Genomic DNA, 22,871 nt, shown 5'->3' with positions numbered 1-22,871 from the left:
AAAATATTCCCAAATAAAGAATTTGGTCCATTTATATTTACATATAATTTATTCAGTCCAATTGGTTAGAGTTCCTGGTGGTGGAAATGCAGCTGATGAGTCACAATTCCTAAAGCCTTTGTTGTTTCACTAAGAATAATGACTGTAAATGGTGGGTTGTGGGTTTTGGTACTGTATATAGTTTTACAGATCCATTAGGGAGACCTGTACACACACACACACTATGGAAGAGTAGGTGTTTCTAGCAGGGTTATTATGGTTTTGAATTTGTATTAGGTTTTATTCATATTTTACATTTAATTAGTCCTTTTAGTTTAATTTAGATTTTTGTTAGTTGCAGGGTTACATAAAAAGTAGGAGTCCTAGAAAACCTGGAATTTTGCAGTGCAGTATTCCCTACATGGAAAATGAGAAAAATACCTATTTGTTTTGGAAAATAATTTAAATAGTAAAACTGTTTGAGGCATTTTTGTTAAATGTACAACATGGTAACGATCGGGACTCGATATTGGTGTCAAATACATAAATACATCGTTTTGTCACTGCCGGCGACTGCGTATTGTAAAACAACAGTGAATCCAGCAAGTAAGGTAACATAAGGTACCATCAGTGAGGTAACAATGTTTTGTTTAGAAGTTCCAGGCTACTTCAATGAACACCTCTTTGTAAGAACTACTCATTTCATTATTATTTTAGATTTTTCAAAGCTTGCATCTTTGAAAGAGATTAATGTGTAGACCTTCTGTATGAAGCATATTATGTGATTAGGTGATTATTTGAATAAGCTTCCACTTTGTTGCATGCCTTATCCAAATAAATAATAATGTAAAAAAGAAATTATCCATAATTTTGTAAAAAAGAAATTGTGCTAATGAATCTTTTACCCCACTAGCATCAGTGCTAAAACAAATTATGTTTGTAAACAATTATATTTTCATTTGATTGAAATTTTAATGAATTTGTTTGATTAGACACCATTTCAATTAGAAAATGTAATTAAACTGCCAAATACAGTATTCAGAAATAGTAACATCCAATAACCGGGATATATATATCATGACGTCTTGTGTGTTTTTGCTTAAATATACCCGTTGGGCACACAAAATGTCCTGGAAAAGTACTGGAAAATTGTGCCTTGAAAAGAGTGGGAACCCTGAGTTCCCTTAATACTCTGTACACTTGACATAGCATTTTGCTAACGCATATGGGGAGTGTCCTTCCACACAACCTAGTTGAAACCGCTCCACAGTAACACCAATATTCTAATATACGCTATTGTGTTTGAGCACGCCCTTTTAGCCGCGAAGCTGTCTGCTATAAAAGCAGGCGTGCAAACACTATTTCTCAGAATTTTCTTCCTTCAATACAGTAATTCATATTGTCAGGTCCTCCTACAGTTCAACATCCAAAGGACACAAGGACAACTCAATGTTCTGACTCAGTCACTTTTATTTTCATTTCTTTGTCAGTTGATTGGTCTGTTCAACTTGTTAGGTTGTAATGTGATAGGTTGTAAACCTTCAAAACAGAGAACAAACGTTACCATTTTAATTAAACATTTCGTGAAGCATTTTAAATTAATTTTAAATGAGTTAAACATTTAATTCCTTTTACATAAAGAAAAATTATTTCATGAATTCAAATTCATTTGTAAATTTTTAACATCTACCAGAAATGTAATATTTTACCATTTTTAACTTTGTACATCCTTCAAATCTTATACTTTAAATTTTCCCCAAACACAAATGAAATATTTCTTAGCACAAACCCATTTAACACAAAATCAGTGAAGTCAATACTGCAATGTGTTTCTTAAACCATCTACACAGAAGTACATATTTAGCAGTATTTCAAACATCATGAAAGTAAATTAAACATTTCACCAACCATTGGCGTCTTTGGACTGAACCTATGAGTGAACTTGGAGTGTCTTCTCTGAAGTTTGCTTGTCTGAATGACTGTGAACCTTCATGCTTCAGCAGGTGCTCTTAATAAAGCACCTGGATCGCTACTGCTGGTGCACTCTGGGAAATGTAGTTCTTTGAGAATCGTTTGAAAGTTTCAGCGCAACACATATCGACCTATTCAGCTCGCCCACGCAAAGATTACATTCCTCTCTAATGTGGATCATGGGGAAGAAAATGTTTATGCCCAACTACCCCCTGTGGAGAAGGCGGTAGCGGGACACCTTTGCTCAGCTAGTCCTCACCTCTTCACAGGCCATTGGCAAGTCAGTGGGCAATCTAGTAGTTCTGGATCGTTACATCTGGCTGACCCTCACAGAAATGCATGATATGGAAAAAGCCGCTCCGTTGGATGCTTCAGTTTCTCCAGCCGGCGTCTTCGGCGGCTATGTTGATAAGTTTGCAGAGCATTACGTCGTGACTCAGCAACACTTGCAGGCTATAAGAAACTTTATGCCAAAACTGAGTAATGCTCTGTTTTGAGCCAGCGCCGTCACCGCGAGCCTCCGGTGAGGCCCAGCAAGCCATGGCCCAAACAGAAGCGGCCATATCAGCGCATGCCCTGCGAAGGTGGAAAAACCCCCCACGCAGCAAAAGCACTTCTGACCGGCACAGCCCTTTGAAGTGGAATGCAGAGCTGTTCCCTCCAGGTCTGCTACGAAGAAGGCTCAATTTGAGACACACAACACAGTTTCCTATTTCCCACTGTTGTTTGCCGAGAAAGGAATATTGCTGTTCACAATATTGTTCAAAATGTTGTTTCTGTGTCTCACATTCATATGAATGCAATAAAAAATGCGAAAGAGAATACAGTGCTTATAGTTCAATAAAGGGGAATTTCCTCTTCAAATCCCACATATTGTGCACAACGTCCAAAGACGTGCCAGTGTTACTAGCCGAAATGCACAGTCTCCTCGCAAAAAGCGTGATAGAGGTTGTTCCAGATTATCAAATCCAAAAAGGTTTTTACAGCCGTTATTTTCTTGTCTTCTTGACTTCGGCCAATCCTATTGTCATGCCAAGGGTGATGCCGGGCGAATGGAGACTTCAGTCTCAAAATGTCCTGGGGATTTGGGAAATATTCGGCAAAGCGGAAATAGATCTATTTGCCTCAGTGGAGAATGCCCACTGTCCCCTCTGGAACTTGAAGTCCCAAGCCCTGCTGGGAGTGGACGCAATGGCAGGCAAAACGCAAATATGCGTTCCTCCTGGTGTGCCTATTTCACTTTGTTATATGCAAAGTCAGAGAGGACAAGGAAATTCTTCTATTTGTTTCACCGAAATGGCCCAATCAGCCATGGTTTACGGAAATTATATAGATGTTATATAGCTCGCCATGGGAAATACCGCTGAGGAGGGATCTCCTCTCTCAGGTGCAAGGCACAATCTGGCATCCCCAGCCCAAGCTGTGGAACCTGCATGTGTGGCCCTTGAATGGAGCACACTAAATGCACCAGAAACGACGCATTCAGTCATGAACACCATTTTACAGACCAGAGTGCCGTCCACGAGACACCGCTATGCACTTCAATGAAACGTGTTCACTGATTGGTGTCTTTAACATGGCAAAGACCCAGTTACTGTTACATGAAATTCTCATATTTTTTCAAGAGTGATTAGACGCAGGACTCAGTCAACACTCAAAGTTTATGTGCTGAATATATCGGTGTATCATGCACCTGAATTCGACACCACTATAGGCAAACATAATTTAATCATAAAGTTCCTTAGAGGAGCAAGATGATTAAATCCACCTGGGCCAGCTACAGTCCCGACTTGGGACCTAACTTTGGTCTTAAAATTGCTTGCAGGGCCCCCCTTCGAGCCTTTGGTTTGATTTGCACATGCTCTCCATTAAGTCCGCACTACTGCTGACTCTGGCCTAAGTAAAATGGGTCGGTGACTTGCATGCACTATCAATTCATTCCTGGAGTTTGGCCCTGGTCTTTAAAAAGCCACTGTCAAACCCAGAAAAGGTTATGTGCCTAATGTTATAACCACACCCTTCAGAGTGCTGGTGGTTCACCGTAAAGCCTTATTCCCTGCTGCATTTAATTCAGATGAGGAACAATCCTTGCATTTGTTATGCCCTGTTTGGGCGCTACACACATAAGTTGAGTGCACCCATCAGTTCAGAATGTCTGATCAGCTCTTTGTGTGCTATGGAGGACATGAAAGGAATGTCTGTCTCCAAGCAAAGACTTTCTCACTGGATTGTCTATGGAATTGCCCTGGCTTACGAGTCGCAGGATATGATTTGCCCAATTGGTTTCAAAGCTCACTCTAGAGGCATGTCCTCCTCATGGGCACAGACAAACAGTGTGTCTTTACAAGACATATGTTTTGCAGCAGGATGGTCTTCTCAAAACACATTCACAAGGTTTTACAACCTAGATGTAATGTCTCTCTCTTCACAAGTCCTCTCTGTTTAGAGCGCTTGCTATTTTGTTTACCAAACATATGCTTATGCCCCTCCCTTTAAGTACGGGCTGCCCATCATTTTACACAACCGCCTGCATTCAGGCCATTGGAATTTACCATACAGTCACAAGCACTTTCATTATAAGTAAACTCCCCTACTGGGTTCGTGGGTTAATTCATACTATATGACTATAGTACTCATGTCGGTCGCCATCACGTGGGACAGCGGCATCATATTTCCTCTCTGGAATGTTATGTCGTGTTTTGCGTCGGGATGGAATTCTACTCCCCATATGCGTTAGCAAAATGCAACGTCAAGTGTACCGAGTCATAAGGGAACTTCTCGGTTACGTACATAACCTCGGTTCCCTGAGACGAAGGGAACAAGTCATTGTGTACATTGGCTGCACTAAAACGCTCTTTGTCACTCAGTCATAAAATTCTAAGGAATGGTGTTTGCGCGTCTGCTTTTATAGCGGACAGCTTCGCGCCTAAAAGGGCGGGCTAAAACACAATAGGTTTCAACTAGGTCGTGTGGAAGGACACTCCCATATGCATTAGCAAAATGCAATGTCTCATTGCCTTCGTCTCAGGGAGCCGAGGTTACGTACATAACAGAGACGTTTTCACTCTTATTTATAGTGTTTTCTTGTTTGATGATTTATTTTTATCTTTTATGTATTGTGTATCAAAAACTACAATTCATTTGTGTTGATTTTTAATCAGTTTAGTTTTAAGTTTGTTTCTAGTACTATTTTATTTTAAATTTGTCCTTTTTTGTTTGAGTTTTCGTTAGATTTTACTGACTGATTTAGTTTTTTCAGTGTTTTCTTGTTTGATTAATGTAAGCTTCTTCAGTATATTTAATTTTTATTTTAGTTTAGGGCTTTTAAAGTTATTGCCAATGTTAACCAATCATTTAAATACTTTTATCTCTTTAATTTCTCTAAAAGCATTTTCATGACGGCGGGCTCTTAAGGTTTCACCCTTTTTAATTATACTGTGTAAATTTAATTTCAGTTTTAAATTAAATTTTAAGATTTTTTACTTTTGGAGTAATGTATTTTAATTTAGTTTCAGTTTTTCCAATGATTACATTTGCATTTAGTCATTTAGCAGATGCTTTTATCCAAAGCGACTTAGACTTAAAATTAGGAACAATGATGTTTTTTTTTTTTTTTCATTTTCAAAATGTATCCTTTTAGATTTAGTTATCAATATTAACACTGGTTTCTGCAACAAAGGCTTTGCGAGATAATGCTCTGTAGATCTTAAAGTAGACCACACTATCTTTTATCCATAATTCATTAGTATAACTCACAAATCCTCAAGGTTACTACTTTTCACATTTCATTGGAAGAAATCACTGTAGTCCACGTTCACCCTTGACCCCTCTGAATTATTAATTAAATTTTCCCATTTTATGGCAGGGGAAACACCAGCATATGACTGCAGAGCAAGCCATCACTCTCCATTTCTCATGCTTTTTCACCTGTTGGAATTGAATGGTGAAAGATTAGGCAGGTTCCTCATAGTCAGAGCATTAGTCTGCTTTTAAAAATAAGCTTGTAAGTCAGATAGTGGAAAGCACCTCACCTTTCAGCATGTGAAACAGCTAGTGACAGGCCTTGTTAGGCTGCCAGGGGTTACAAGCGTGGCATTGGCTGTCACATGCAATGTCACGGATGGGGCCTTGTTGAGAGAAAGAGAAAAAGAGATGGTGACAGGAAGGGAGTGATGAAGATAGAAAATGCAGACAGGAGGGGAAAAGAGATTGAAAACTGATGAGTCACTGGAGAGAGACTAAATAGCTTTTAGACAGATTCTTTCATTTATTCAACAGATTTGATTAGTTTTGTATGTATTAATGTTCGTGCTGTTGTGTGTGATTGAGAGGGATATAGGACAGATGCTCTGTCTTATTGAAGATGCTTTAATGCACTGCACTGACTTGGCTGTAGATCTGACAACTAATCCTAAAACCATGTCTACACCACATGTAAATGCAGCTTTAGCAACAATAACATTACAATAATAATTATAGAATAAATATTTATATCAGTGGATTTTCAATGAAAGTAAAGTTGGATACAGGTCATTTTCCCTGTTTAACCCTTTGCTAAAGAATAATCTAGCTCTCAGCTGATTAGTCAGTGCTTTCTGCACATCATTTAGAAGTTCAGTCTGATGCATCCACTTGTAGACAGTCTTAAGCCATTGTGTCACGTCAAAGGAAATGCCAGTGTTGACAGGGTGAAAGAGATTCATGCTCTTGAGTTTTAAGCTGTCGAGAATTTCACTGCCACTTTTCCAGCTGACCTTTTACCAATTTGTATTTTTCTGCTGATGATTAAAGATTTAGATCAGACTCTCCTAATTCAGTGCTGTTTTCCATGTCTTCCTGAAGTTTTTTTTTCTTTCTTTCTCCCAGTTGCCTGTAATTCAGTGGGGCAGTACATAAGCAGAGGGTTTAGGGATTAAACACTGCATTCTGGGCAATTGTTTGTTATTTGAATTCAACATGAAACCAAAATTGATCATATATTTTCTTAATGTACATTCCATGTCTTTATATGCAGTGTGTGCGCGTGCACGTGCGTGCGTATCTATATGTGTATATATAGATATACATAGATACACACACACACATTTAATAAAATTGTAATATCTTGGTCTGCGTCAGAAACAAAATTTTGGCTTTTCAGCCCTTTCCCTTCAACCACTTCTCATTTGGGTGATTCTCATAAAACCTGTCATGAAAATGTCCTGGTCCTATTTTACACCAAAATGAAAAGGAACGAATAAGAAATTATATTTTGCGTCAAGAAAATTAAGCCTATTTTAAGGGTCATAAAGATTTTTTACTTTGTGACATTATTTTCATAACATATTTAACCCCCAATTCAAATTTTGTGATTTTTATTTTAATAATTAAATTCTAAAGTATTTACACATCATAGTAGTACTCCATTGGTACAGTTCATTTTCACTGATTTTAATTTAAGAAATCATTGTACAACTGCGTCTTTTTACTGTAATACAGCAAAGAAAGTGTTACATAATTAGAATCATAATTTAAAACAATGGGAATAGTAAAAGTACAATATCCAGATGTGATACGGTAATGAGCATTGGGAGGTTAGACGTGTTTAAGTGTCCTGAAAATAATGTCACAATGCAACAACAAAATAAACATCTTAATGTTCCAAAATGTGGGCTGTAATATACCCATAGAGACCACTTTTCATAATCAAATACCTTTCAGATGGATAAAATAAGGTCCTTCATTACATCCCCCACCCCACCCTAAATTACCTTTCATGTTTACTTTAACCTGTTTTCCATTAATCATTGTAACACATCACATCACCTCTTATCTGACTAATCACAGCTCAACATGTACATTCTTTCCACATCAACTAATGGAAATATAACAGTTTACATTAGAGTACCTATTTCCAAATTGTTTTGTTTACTCATTCACTTTCTCGTTCCTCAGGATGGGATAGAGAGTGAGAACATGAGGAATACAAGGAGTAGAATCACTCCTCACCTAACGCCTCATCAGAAAGAGGTGAGTAACCTCAATCTAGTATTGGATATAAATCAAATCAAATATGTAACATTTATACCTATTGTCTGTTATTGGCAGAAAAACAGCTCTCATTGTGTGATATCAAGACACTGGTGGAAGTGCCAAATGTCTGGTCTAAAAAAGTTGCAAAAATTAGATATAATGATGAAGAAATGCAAGGAAGGAGGGAAGAAAGAAAGTTGAGAGAATAAGTGGCTCAGTCATTGTATCGCAAACACTCCTCAAAGAGTGTGATTGGGAAAGATCATAGCAGTTCTTTGATTACATTGAATGATAAACTCTGCTGTCCTTCCTTTCAGCTATCAAATTCCCAGGAGTCAAACTCAGGCCAGCGAGGAAAAAAAGACAAAACGCTCCAGAAGATTGGAGATTTTCTTCAGGGCTCACCCACATTTCTTGGGAGTAAAGGTAAGGATGAAGCTAGTCTTGGCCTCGGGCTGCAAACAGTCTTATGCTCATAGCACAAAACTGGAAAACGCTTTCTGTGGTTAATCAGTCCTTATCTGATTGGATGGTTTTAATAGAACTTCCGCGAGTGGAAGCACATAGAGCTTTTTATCAGTCCGTCTGGAAACAGAGTTGTGTTCACAAGGTTCCGCGGTGATACCATGAGTGCTTTTGAGGACAAAATAATCACCAGATTTGGCCAAGTTAGACGCATCAAATATTTTATAGATATTCAAAGGTTCGTTTGAGGCACGTTGGAGAAAGTAAAGGGGTGGTCACACTACACTTAGCACTCCAATGCAAGCTCATGCGAAGACATTTCGTAGAACGTTGCTTACCAAAGTTCGAGCTTTGTGTACACTAAACCTTGAATTTGTACTACAAGAGGACACGTGACCAGTAGTTTTGAAATGTCACACGCTGACCTCTTGGCTCAATACAAAGAATACATATTTTAAAGTTGCATGTTTTATTGTTGCAAGAAAGTGAGTAGACAATATATTTTTAAATGTTTAATATAATATTATTTTATTTTTTTTTTTGTGATTTTATTATTTGCTTTCACTAAAGTCCTCCCGCATGACATCATATCCTCCACTGAGTTGTATGGGAAAAAATTGCATGCTCAAAGCCTAGTGTTATTCTTTTTTGTGCAGTGTCAGATTAAAAAAAACTCACACTCAGGACCTTATAGGAAAAAAATGTCAGCGTCAAACACTGTCATAAAAATATTATATATTAATATTATTTCCACTTTCACTTTTTAACCAACATCAGTCCTGATCATTACTACCAAATATTCATTTATTTTCATGGTTTTAGCCCTTTAAATGTCAGTTTGTTTATCCACTGTTGTTTTTTACACACACGCACACACAAATTTCTCAATACACATATAAAACACACTCTGACATCCATACCAACACACCCACACAATTTTTTGCTGCACCATGTATTCAGTTGACCCGCAGTGCTCTATAATACAGCAGACAAAAATAGGGGAAAAGGATGTATTTGCTCCATAGGCTAAACATGAGGAAAATGGTGCCATCTGGTGGAAAATATAAAAATATATAAATAAATAAAAAAAATTTAAGCCAGGGCTCCAGAATGATAGCATAATATCATAGAATTCATGATTTTATGCTTTAATGGCACAGGGATCAATTATTGCCATTTTAATGGGTTTCAATGAGGACATTTTTGTCCTTAAGGTCCAGAGTGTAACTATTTTGTGTACACACTGTTATAGATGTATTTATAGGAACTGACATTGAAATATCAAAATTCCCCCCAAAATTACACTCCTTTGCCAAAGTTATGCTGTTGTCATTAAGACAGCCAAAATGATCAAAAACATAAATTAAAAAGCCAAAAATGTCCTTAAGGTCACACAAGGTTTAATATGAAAAAATAATGCTTCAGCCTTCCCTTCATCCAGAGCAAGGGCCAGAGCAAATACTATTCCTTGTGCCGACATTTTTACATTCAGTACTTCTAACTATCCGTGAAATTAGGTACTTGCAACACATTACTTCCGAGGATATTCTGTTTCATGGAAACCAAAGCATCTCAGCTGAAATAACACTGCACCTCCAAAGTGCTTAAGCAGGCTTTTTCAGAAGAGTGCCTGGCATTTTCAGCTGGCAAAAAAAATGCTTTGGTGGACACAACCTTAATTATGTCTGTGAAATTCTCTTGTGATTACGTAAGCTTGTGATCCGAAGCTTTGGCTCTGACATTGTACTGTCCAGTAATGGCTTTTCAGCCAGGTGCCTTCCAGTGGCCCAAACAGTGGATATCACTGTGGCCTCACAGCAAGAAGGTCCTGGGTTCGAGTCCTGCCTCATCTAGGGCCTTTCTGTGTGGAGTTTGCATGTTCTCCCAGTGTTTGCGTGGGTTTCCTCTGGGTGCTAGTTTCCCCCACAATTCCAAAAACATGCAGGTTAAGTGAAATGGAGACTCTTAATTGCCCTGTATTTATGTGTGTGAGTGAGAGTCCCCAGCCACTTGGAGTTGGCCAGGAAGGGCATCCGGCGTAAAACTTGTGCCAAATAAATAATATATATGCAGACTATCACAAAGCGGACCCTGCACCTATGCAGGACATACGCTAGGAAAGAGAGATAGTTAGTTAATGTTGACCCCTTAATAAAAATGTTTTCAAGCTATGTGGGCAGATGGGCTTCATTACATTTATCTATGATTGGGAAGGTTAATGTTATTAAAATGAATTGTGTTAAAAAATTTAACAACCTGTTCCAAATGCCTTATTTCAGGCAATTTGATAGCATAGCGAAGTCCTTCATTTGGAATGGTAAACATCCCAGATTACATTTCAATAAGTTACATAGGCCAGTTAACAAAGGTGGGCTGGGCCTACCCAAGATTTTGTTTTATTATTATGCATTCGGTCTCAGACATTTGGCTCATTGGTCGCTTCCACCAGAGAGAGCCCCTCACTGGTTTTGTGTTGAACAGGAAGTTCTTGCCCCTATTTCACCATTGCAAAGCCTTTCTATTAGGGCTGCACGAAGTCATATTGCGATTATTTCGAAAAAGATTGCGATTGCGATTATGGTAATGTTTTCCACATGTTCAAAGGCTACTGAGGATTTCACATTTGAGCCTTCTTAAAAAGAACCAAATTGAGACCTTTTTTCAGTTCAACCACAAACAAATAAATACATAAACAGTGAAGCATCCACCGTGTACCTGTTTTTGTCCATTTTGTGACAGGATCTCAGCCCACTAATCATCAACATTAGTTTTTGAAACACAGTCAACTTGAATATTAGGGCTGCTCCATTCAGGATTTTAACATCCGATACCGATCTCCAATATTCATCTCATCAATCGATGCTGATCATTTAACTTTTTATCAGCAGCTGTCAAAACTGGTTATATGTTAGCTTTCTGCTCAATGTCACTGTTAACTAAATTTCCCTGTTGGTAAAACCATAGTTGTTGCCTAGTTTTTGCTGTCAAAAATAATGTTGGTTAATTGAATAATTCAGTATACACAAAATATAAATGTTACTCTTTATTCTAGGCCTTAACTAGTAGGCTTATACAAACTATTCTTTACTGTATATACGATAGTCCTAAAAAATTAGGCTTAATGTCAAACTGAAGTTGAACTGATAACCCATTGGTGTAATTACACTTAATTTTGGTTAGTTTGTCACCATTTAATTATTTGTATTCATTATTTTATTATATTTAATTTAACAATGCATTATATTATAGTAACTAAGTAATTGATATAGATTTATTATATGTATATTCCTTCCTTTTCATTTTGTTGGATGTTGGTAATATTAGTACCGCTTTCACTTGTTTCTGTGGGGAGTGTAATAAGTGCGACATGCTTTCTCGTGAGGTAAACAAATGACAGGGGAATGAGGAGCGCATGTTTCTGGACTGGTGTTTCTGTTAATGCTGTTTGCTCAACAATCAATTAGTAAAGATGTTTTAATTATACCCCATCTTGTATTCTGCGATATTATTATGATAACTGTGTCTTGTGGAGACTGAGATGATGCTACCGCAGATAATAATAAAAAACGCTTCACGCAGGACGTGCTAGTTTAGTTTAAATAAAGTGTTTAGCGCTCGTAAGCAAACAGAACCGAACTCTGGGCACTTCTGTTACTCTAAGCATGAGAGGGAGTTGTTGAGCACAGAACTGCACTGTAATAATGCTCTAACCTAATATAGACTGGACTGAGCATCGCAAATAAACTTTGAAGGGAGCAGAATATGTATTTAATTAAATCGCAGGCTTTGCAATTTAATAATCGCAAAAGGTCATCATCGCGGTTTCGATTTCATTTCGATTCATTGTGCAGCCCTACTTTCTATCGAACTAAAATTACACCCCATTATCTTGCATTTGCACTCGGTATGCACAAAAGTGTCCAGAGAGTTTAATTCGGACATTTATTTAACTGTTGCCTCGAGCATATGCCTGAACCCAAAATTATGTATTAATAAGTCCCCTTTATGCCGGTCAGAGTGGATTGTGAGGGAGGTTAATACGCTCAGTGACCTATATGAGAGTGGAGTGTTGAGATACTTTGAAAATTTGTTTCAACATTTTGGGATTCCCAGATCTCTGTTCTATAGGTATTTACAGCTGCGCCATCTGCTTTGTACTATTTTAGAGTAGCATACACCCCCCTAAAATGGCAGATACTTTGATAGTGGTGATTGCTGCTTTTGGAAAAGGTCATAAGGCATCAGTGTATTACTCCCTGTTAATTCAGGGTCTGTGGGGCGTAGATTTAACTTCTATCAAGAGATTATGGGAGAAAGATTTAAACTTTGTATTGAAGGAAGGAGTGTGGGCTAGCATTCTAAAAAACATCAAGTCTGTATCTAGAGATGCAAGGGCGTGCGTGCCTTATGCAATTCAAAATTTTACATAGATTCTATTGGACCCCTTTAGATTGCATAGGCTTGGTCTTAAAGACACACCCACTTGCTGAGGATGCCAATCAGAAGATTGAGACACAACCCATGTTTTTTTGGTGGTGTGTTAAGAATTTTGGTTGAAGGTTCGGAGTTTTGTGTGTGACGTATTTAGCACTCAAATTTCATTTTGCCCCAGTATCTGTATTTTAGATGATTGGGCAGTCATCAATATAGGGGATAAACACATAAAAAACTGGGTCCTGACCAGTGTTATGATAAGCAGACAGATTATTTTAAGGGGATGGAAGTCGGCTGGAGCACCCTTATTTCAGGAGTGGTGCATGGAGAAAAGAAGGGTGGTAGCTTTCAAGGAGGTGTCATGTAGAAGGCTGGTGATGTGGGACTCGTTTGATTGGAAATGGGGCAGTTATTAGGCATTTTTGGGGGACTCTTGGGGAGGGGCTGTGGAGAGAGAAGTATAGTTTTAAATGTGTATGATTATTTTTTTTATTTTATTTTTTTTATAAATATATACTTATATGTGAACACAGGGATGTTCGTTGAGGTTCAGGGTGGGGTTGGTTATTGGGGAGAGGGAGAGGTAATAGTGGGGGTTAAGTGTTGATTCAGTGTGTATATATATATATATATATGTTTTGTTTTTCTTTGTGTACGAATCAATAAAACATTTTAATCGGGAAAACTATGGCTTCTGGCTAAAAACTTGGCTATAAAAATTAGGGATGCACCGAAATTAAAATTCTGGGCCGAAACCGAAAATCCAGGATGCACTTGGCCGAAAACCGTTACCGAAATTTACTTTCTTTTTAAGAAAAAGGAAAAATATTTTTTTTTTGTGTATAATTGTATTAATATTATACTTTTTCATTAATTTCATGAATTTAATGAATCTGAATTGAAAAACTACAAACCAATAAAATAAATCACACTTTTATTGAAAGTAACACACCAATATTGGACAAAAAATTTATTAAAACATTATTAAATATTATTCTTCATTCAGTTCTGTAAAAATCTAATTTTACAGATTTTATTAACAATTATCCAAATAATGTAAAGTTTTAGAAAACTATTATATGCAAAACAACAGTCAAGTAATGAACTTAGCTAGCATCTTTCAAAAAGTTTAAATATGCAACAGTAATTTTAATTAAAACAAAAAGGCAGAACACAGAATGGCAGAGGGCCTCTATTCCACTGATCTATAACTATAATATATAATTATATATATATATATATATATAGATCAGTGCTCTATTCTGTTTATGTAAACGTATGCACACTTTAAGTGAACATTATTGTGCAAAACAGCAGTAATTGAACTAAATCCAAAGGCAACTGTAAACGACAGATGTATCCTCAAGTGAAGAACAAGTGTAATGTAATTGCTATTCACATCATATTGGACCGCTTTCTATTTAAGTACAAGTGACAGGTTTCTCTTCAAGAACAAAAGTTGCTAAATTTTCTGACAGTCTCTCCTGTCAGAAAGCTCATCAAGAACATGAGATGCTGCACTGAACAGTCTCTCACTCTCTGTGCTGGTGCTTGGAACAGATAAATACCTGTGCGCAATCCGTGCAAGCAAAGGAAAGCGGTCTTTGTTTATGCGACCGTAGTCAAGGGGATTGTCGCTTCTGGCGTAGTTCAGCTAGATACGTCTCAGGTTGTGGTGTAGCAGCGCTAGTTGCGGCACTGCTGTGGATTGGGGCGCTTTGCTGTAGAATCTCTTGCTGTACTCTGTATATATATATCTTAAAAGTTCTGCTGAACAAACACTGCAGATCGCAAATGTGATGTCCTTATCTGAAACTCTGAAGAATTTCCACACCGCTGACATGATCGGCCTTTGTTTGGTAGCGCCGTGATAAGGGCTAGATCGATCCAGAGTGAAATCAGAGCACTGAGGGGTGGGGCGAGGAGGTATATATTTTCGGCCTTTTTTCTCTTTTGGCCGAAAATGGCACTTTCGGTTTTCGGCCGAAAGAGAAAAAAGGCCGAAAATATGAGCCGAAAATATATACCTCCTCGTCCCACCCCTCAGTGCTCTGATTTCACTCTGGATCGATCTAGCCCTTATCACCGAAATTTCGGTGCATCCCTAATAAAAATATTACTATAGTAAAACCATGGTTAATTGTACCCAGATCAAAACTCTCTCAACTGTCTGACCTTCATCGTGACCAAATCACTGTGAAAAAATCAACCTTTTTATTTTATTTTTGTAAGTAGTATATTAAGAGTGGAGAAAGGAAATGGGATGGGGAAAACTGGGTCAAGGTGCGGATTTGAACCCAGGTCGTCCGCATGCAAAAAGTACATCATACCATCTTTACTCACTAATCCATTGTAGCGATACTTGAGGCATACTTTGTTTCACTTTGTTTGGCAGGTGCTATTTGCACCTAGTGCGAATAGTCACTCTGTAATAATAATAATAATAATAATAATAATAATAATAATAAACATTTTATATTATTGATATTATATACCTTTTTAATGCTTTCCATCACATATGCTGAGAGGTGAGTAGGAAAGCACAGGTGAAAGCATCATAACAGAATATGCATGCACGAGAGATTGATGTTAGAGGGATCCCTTCTAGACACAACCATCTGTTTGGTTGCACAAGTAAATAACCCAGCTTTGCTCAACCTTTGGCCTAATTTGTTTGTTAATTGAGTCATTATTGTGAAAGGTTTGTATTTGAAGTTGTGAATTTCATCTTAATCTGAAAATATGAACCTGAAGCTAATTCCACCTCTAAAAATGTAAAAACAAAACAAAATTCTGCTTTTTAAAAAATATATAGTTAAAAACTTTTTGTCACTTGTCTTGTATTGTCACATGTCTAGAATCAAATTAACAAATTTCAGATTTGAATACTTTTGTCAATACTTTAACTCCATAGGGCATCCTATTTGTTTGTCTGACACTGACATTTCTCTTTCTCAATGTCCAGCAAAGAGGATCATGGGATTGATGAGTGGAAAGTCCCCTGAAGGCGGGGGACCCTCTTTAAAACTCAAATCTAAACAGCCCCAACGACGACACAACAGACTGGACATCTCCTCCCCAATGGACATACCAGCCAATCAGGTAGTTTATGGAAGACATTTTCCACATTGCACATCGTTGTGCAATGTTCATCAATTTCAATCTGAAGTCAAGATTTCTAATGTTATCAAGAGGCTAAATGAGACTTGAAGGCGTTTAATTAAATTGTCCCATGTCTTAGTATTCTCTTCACTCTCCTAAGACAGCTGACCTTTGACCTCTCTTGTAGATCATTGGCCCAAATTCAAAGGAGAAAGAGAGTGAAAGCTTGATCAAGAAACGACTTCGTACAAGGACTGGGAAATAAAGATTGTAGATATGGAATTTTTCCACTTACCTCATTCTGCATGTTTTGAATTTTAAATTAAATGAGTCTTTATAATTTTTTTCTTTTTTTAAATCTGTTGCACTTTTCATATAGACTACAGTATATATTGTTTATTAGTTATATTCTGTTTTATTTGTGTATTATACACGGCACATAATGTAATTTACTGGAAATGTAATTAACACTAGGGCTGCTTTTAATGACATATACATGTATGCATGAACATATTTTGCTGCTAGAATTAGAATCAATGTTCAGAATTCACTACAACACATTTCTAACACACAGTTTACTATTGCTGTACATTAAAACCACGGTTTTTAGTTTACATTGTGATTATGCTGTCCTGCAAATAAATGCAAAACACTGTTATTTCCCCATAACCACTTTGTTTACAAGATAAAACACACACACCAAATTTAAAAGTACACAAAGTTTTTAGCTTTTTTTTTTGTGTGTGTGTGATTTTAATAATTTTTTTCACTTGTCACCTTTCTTTGTTTTTTGGATGTATGAGCCTGTCGCAAGCCATTAATATGTGCCACTCATGTTGAAGACTCTCTATTACCACGTCAGTAAAACTGTGTGCTATGCTTAATGATACCTAATGGACTATTCGTTTGAATTACTGAACAAATGCTGATGTAACAGACAGGTAATTGGAACTATTTAATATGGCATAAAAGGGTAAAGGTAGAGGAACTGAGAATAGGTCTTCTCTTTGTTGCCACTGAATGACAGGATGTGAACTGGGTGGACTTGTTGCTATGATGATTCACGGTTTTCAAGAGTGTGTCAAAAGTGTGGGAGCATGTGGCGGAGACAAAATGGAGGAGTGAAAACTGTCTGTGTGTAGAGGAGGGAGAGATGAAGAGAAAGAGAAACACAGCTACAGAATGAGCCATGTGCAGCTCAGCTGTGCATGTAAAGATCTTTGTTGCAAAATTAGTCTCTGACGTCATAATTGTGACCATTAGGTGTCTAAAGAAACTGAATATTAGGAGTCTAAAAAAACTTCATTCACAGTGTTTTGTTGAAATGTCCATATATATATATATATATATATATATATATATATATATATATATATATATATATATATATATATATATTATACCTGTATATATTCATCCAGGGCACATATGGATGTTTATGTGCTTTCTAGTTGTACATGTTAAACTGCAAGGTGTGTGTTTGTTTATTGCTGCAAATTCCCTCTCATTTGATTGCATCTCTTAATTTATCTTTTTATATTTTGCTCCAATTTGTTTTTGTCTCTGATTCTTTGAGCGCAGATAATGGCAGGGAGGCTTATAAGCATCAGCCTGGTCCAAGTGCATCCAGGCCTGGTAAACGATCCAATAGTAATCATCTGCGGCACCTATAATTTAGCACAGAAAATTACCACTTGAGATGATAAACATGAAGAGTTGCGGATCTGTATTCTCCAGTCTGCAGAGAAGAGTCGGAAGAATTCAGAGCTTGTGGAGATGGTCTAATTGCTTGTCCTCCTCAGGAGACGTGCTTTAAATAGGTTGGAGACAAAGTAGTGAGAGCATTCAGAGAAATCTGATTGCTGTAATCCAATCAATTCAGGCAGGCGGTTGAGAAAATGTATGCTTTGCATTCACATTTTGCCCTTTTTGTGCCAGGGTGAGAATGTAATGTCATTGTGCTGAGTGACTATAATACATTTGTACTGTTCAAGTGAGTCATATCCTTCCGCATTGCCTTCAGCTTAAAGGATGGTTCACCCAAGAATAAAAGTTATGTCATTATTAAATTTTTTTATCTCAGTGTTAATACTCGTTGAGCTTTTTGGCCCAAAAGTGTTAATAAGTGTGTTGTTCCAGACCTGTGTATCTTTCTTTTGTGGAACACAAAAGGTGAATTTTTGAAGAATATCTTGGCCACATTTGTCCATATGTAACAAGGTCTGGGGCTGTCAAGCTCCAAAATAACAAAGTGGTCCATTGACTTGAATCACAAGTAATCTGAAGCAACAATGATTTAATTTCTTTTCACTCAGTTCATGAACATTTATTCTTCACCCTGTTCCTCACACAATGTTAATTATGATATCTAAATACTTTTACTAAAGCACATGACTTGTAAGGCAATACATGTGAAAAATGTTATTACATTACCAGCTACACTCACTGATCACTTTATTAGGAAGACCTGTAAACCTACATATTAAAGTGATTTATCTAATCAGCCAATCGTTTGGCAGAAGAGCAGTGCATAAAATCAGCCTGATATGGGTCAGGAGGTTCAGTTAATGTTCACATCAACCATCAGAATGGGAAACAAAATGTGATTTTGATCATGATTGTTGGTGCCAGATGGTCTGGTTTGAGTATTTCTGTAACTCGAGAGTTTACTCAGAATGGTGACGAAGACATCCAGCGAGTGGCAGTTTTGCAGACGGAAACAACTTGTTGATGAGAAAGATCTGCAGAGAATGACCAGGCTGTGTTTCTCAAAAGCATTACAAGCTTAAGTTGATCGTAGAGACCATTGGCACCAATGGTTCTACGATCTACTTAGGCTTACAATGCTTTTGGGAAATGCTCCCCAGATTGGTTCGAGCTGACAGAAAGACTACGGTAACTCGGATACAGTAACTCAACATGTACAATTGTTGTGAGCAGAATAGAATCTCAGAATGCACATAAAGTCGAACCATGAGGTGGATGGGCTACGACAGCAGAAGACCATGTCAGGGACTTTGTTAGGACCATAGTGTTACTAATAATGTGGTCATTGAGTGTACAATTTATTGTTTCCCCTAGAATTTTTTTTTTCAGCAGGGGTGCTTTTGTGCATGCACTCACAAGCCCGTAATGTTAGACCTGTATTTTTACACGTCAGTGGAGAAAGCATAAAAATGACCTTATAATCATTATAGATATGTTATTCATTTTCGCCTTGTCGTACTAATCTTACCTCTAGTTTTATTCAGATAGAATGATATTTAAAGTATATAGCCTAATTATGGTCCTCTGCTTCTGTTACTTGTTTCTCAGCAAGATGTGATGCAATCATGTGCTGACTTACATTTATGTTGTTGTTCTTGGCAGATACCTTTAACAAAGACTATAACAGGTAGTTAAAGATGGGGTATGTGATTTTCTTTTTTGACCATTTTTTCAAAATAACTTGAAATCCTATTCCTAACCCGACTTACTGGCTGTAAATTAGAAGCACTGAAATGAAAATTAAGCAATTTAATCATCTGTGGAACGGACAGGACTCGAAAAACTCCAGCCAATCATTTTCAAGACCATCTAGAATCATTGGACAGAAAATGTGTCAATCAAACGGTCGTACCATGCCCCCCTCCCCCCCACCACCCTGGCGCGCATGTCCCGTTCGTGCGCATACTCAAAGCTCGTGACCCAGTAACAGGAAGCGATTGTATTTATGTATGGAGAATAGAGCTTTTATAGTGCTAGTGGGGTTGTTCCACATTTCTATGAATCCTGTTTTGAATAGAAGACCGCTGTACAGACGCCAGGGCTGGCTATGTTCTTTTTTTTACAGTTATGAGAAAATCAGCTCTACACCTTTCAAGAGTGGTATGCGAACCCCTCCTCCTGCTGTGTCAACAATTTGCTCTGAAAAATTGTCTGACAGGTGAATGCACTGTTTGACTAGTGAGTCTAGAACACTGCGCATCTGAGTTTTCGCTCGTGCATGATTGCGCGTCCATGTTTTTCGAATGGGTGGAGTCAGGGCCAGCGTTGGAGGAGAGAAGGTAGGACCTTAGAGTTGTGTATTTTCAAAATCTGCCGGCCGTTTTGCAAATCACATACCCCACCTTTAAAGAGCAGTTCACCCAAAAATGACATTTCTGTCATACTCACTCCTAAGCCTTTATTAATTTTTCTCTTCAGTGGAACACAGGCAGAATTTCCCATACATTCTCCCTAACATCTTTTGAGTTTTACTGTAGAAAGAAAATCATCAACGTTTGCAAGTTATGAAAGAATTACATCACTTTAAGAGTACAAGTCAATGAATCCAGGGTGTGATGAGTGACTCCAGCCAGATCTCCTAAGCAAAAAATTGGCCCGGTTGCTAGGGAGGGTAGAGTCACATGGGGTAACCTCCTTGTGGTTGTTATTAGTAGTTCTCGCTCTCAATGGGGCATGTGGTAAATTGTGCATGGATTGCACAAGAGTAGCATGGATCGCACGGGAGTAGCATGGATCGCACGAGAGTAGCATGGATCGCACGAGAGTAGCATGGATCGCACGAGAGTAGCATGGATCGCACGAGAGTAGCATGGATCGCACGAGAGTAGCATGAGTCTCCATGGTGTCATGCACTATGAGCCACGTGATAAGATGCGCGGAATGATGGTTTCAGAAGCGGAGGCAACTGAGACTTCTCTTCCGTTACCTGGATTGAGTTGAGTAACCGCGCCACCACCAGGACCTACTAAGTAGTGGGAATTGGGCATTCCAAATTGCGAGAAGAGAGAGAGAGAGAAAAAAAAAAAAACAGTCAGTCAGTACTCACAAGTTTCATTAAAATGGCTGTTTAATGTTGACAAAAAGCATTGAAAATGTTAACACGTGAAATCCTGAGAGAGAATCTTGCACCAGTCTGGCCATTCTCTGTTGACCTCTCTTATCAACAAGGCATTTCCATCTGCAGAACTGCCACACACTGGATGTTTTTTGTTTTTGGCACCATTCTGAGTAAATGCTAGAGACTGTTGTGTGTGAAAAACCAAGGAGATCAGCAGTTACAGAAATACTCAAACCAGCCCATCTGGCACCAACAATTATGCCACGGTCCATATCACTGAGATACATTTTTTTTCCCATTGTGATGATTGATGTGAACATTAGCTGAAGCTCCTGACCTGTATCTGCATGATTTTATGCATTACATGCTGCCACACAATTGGCTGATTAGATAATCGCATGGATGATTTTTGGTGCCAGACGTGTATTTACCGTCCACAAACAATGGATTTGTCATGTATGGTGCTGAGGTGGATCTAAATAACCCTGTAATAGATGAATGTGCCAGTTCCTTTATCATGCCACATTAGCAGCCCATGAATCTATATTTTAATTACTTGTTATATTATTAAATGGAGAGTTTACCCATAATGGAAAATTCTGTTATAATTTACTCACCATCATGCCATCTAAGATGTGTGTGCCATAACATGCCATACTTACATTCATCAAACTCAGTCATCCAAAAGCATTTCATTTAAAAAGCAATATAGACACTTATTAGGAGAGGGTAAGTAAAGGTTTAAGGAGGACAATCACATATCTTTCTTTCTCTACCCTTTCTAATGTTGTGGATTAATGCAGGATCCTTTAATAGCACAATAAAGCTGTCATTACCGTAGATCTGTGCTGCCTCCATCAGCCTTGATGTTGGAAAAGGGTGGAGTGGACTTATTTTAGGGGCTTAATTAAAAGCCAAAGGATTTGGAGAAGAAAGTTATAAAGAGACAATGTGAAAATTACCGTCCCGTAGTGAAATAAGAAAGGTGGAAAGAGGACAAACAGATCAAAAGGTTAAGATAAATAAGATAAAGTTAAAGGGGAGATTTAGGGAAAAAGACAAAGGTGTGAATCTGAGGTTACCTTTCAGACAAATATACCGCCCTAATTTCCAGCTAAGGACCATTAATCAAACTCTAATAAAAATCATTCTGACAGACATTCATTTCTCCCAAGTGTCTGTGGCTTAAGGGTAAAATGCTGTAGTGATTTTCAAAACCATTCTCTTTAGAAGAACACAAACAAGTAGAACCTCAGCTGTAATGTCTCTGAAACATCTACACTGCTGACTGGACTAATTAAGTTAATACACTTGGCTTTAGAAGGGAAGTGTGTGTGTGTGTGTGTGTGTGTAAATCAATTTAATAGTCTTAACCTGAACCTTAATGCATATTCAACATTTTAATAATGCTTTTAATGAAACCTACTTATGTTTTGGTGTTCGGGTTATCTTTGTGATATGGCGCTTCACCACCATTGTGCCGAATGTTTTTGAGCATGGTTGAGGAACAATTCCAGTAGCATTTATTACTTGAAAATGTTCATTACGGTATGATTACAAACAATTTCTCAGTACGTTTAGCTTACTGTATTCAACCGTGCTGGTGGAACGTATGGTGGCATAGCAACTCACGATTGGTCACTCGCTCAACAGTACCACAACGTTGGAAAAACAAGCTACCCTGCCAACAAGCCCGGACTGGTATGGAACAATATGGTCCTGTGACTAGAACCAATGGTTGAAAAGAATTTTGCATGGCTGAGGAAACTAATGTTGATCTATCAGAAATCTCTCTGTAAACTAACATTATAAATGACCTGAATTTACCTGCAAAATTCTGTATGGTTTTCTTATTTTCTTTCTTTATACTCTTGTAAAGCAACCTTGAGTTTATGAAAGGTGTTACATAAATAAATCCTATTCATCTTCAATCAATTTGTAACCTTATGCCTATTTATTTTTTATTTCTCATGAATAAGACAAATAATGTTCTTTTGAAATTGGATTATTGACAAAAAAGGAACATACAGTGTAGTGTAACTGTTAATTTCTGGCATTTCATCACAGTTTCTCTGTGTGGTTT

General features: G+C 37.7%; 1 protein-coding gene across 1 annotated transcript in view; it reads left to right on the top strand.

Moving 5' to 3' along the window:
* kif20ba (kinesin family member 20Ba) overlaps positions 1-16,813 on the top strand; it is a 49,540-nt gene extending 32,727 nt beyond the window's left edge. The window contains exons 32-35 of the mRNA XM_052145868.1: positions 7,885-7,959; positions 8,280-8,388; positions 15,827-15,963; positions 16,151-16,813. Coding sequence (XP_052001828.1) covers positions 7,885-7,959; positions 8,280-8,388; positions 15,827-15,963; positions 16,151-16,228 — 399 coding nt within the window. The 3' untranslated portion in view covers positions 16,229-16,813. The remainder of the gene's footprint in view (positions 1-7,884; positions 7,960-8,279; positions 8,389-15,826; positions 15,964-16,150) is intronic.
* Positions 16,814-22,871: the final 6,058 nt, after the last annotated feature.

This window comes from Xyrauchen texanus, chromosome 16 (assembly GCF_025860055.1).
Source record: "Xyrauchen texanus isolate HMW12.3.18 chromosome 16, RBS_HiC_50CHRs, whole genome shotgun sequence".
NCBI classification, from domain to species: Eukaryota; Metazoa; Chordata; class Actinopteri; order Cypriniformes; family Catostomidae; genus Xyrauchen; species Xyrauchen texanus.
The sequence above is the reverse complement of the archived record's forward strand: the minus strand, read 5'-3'. Positions and strand labels throughout refer to the sequence as shown.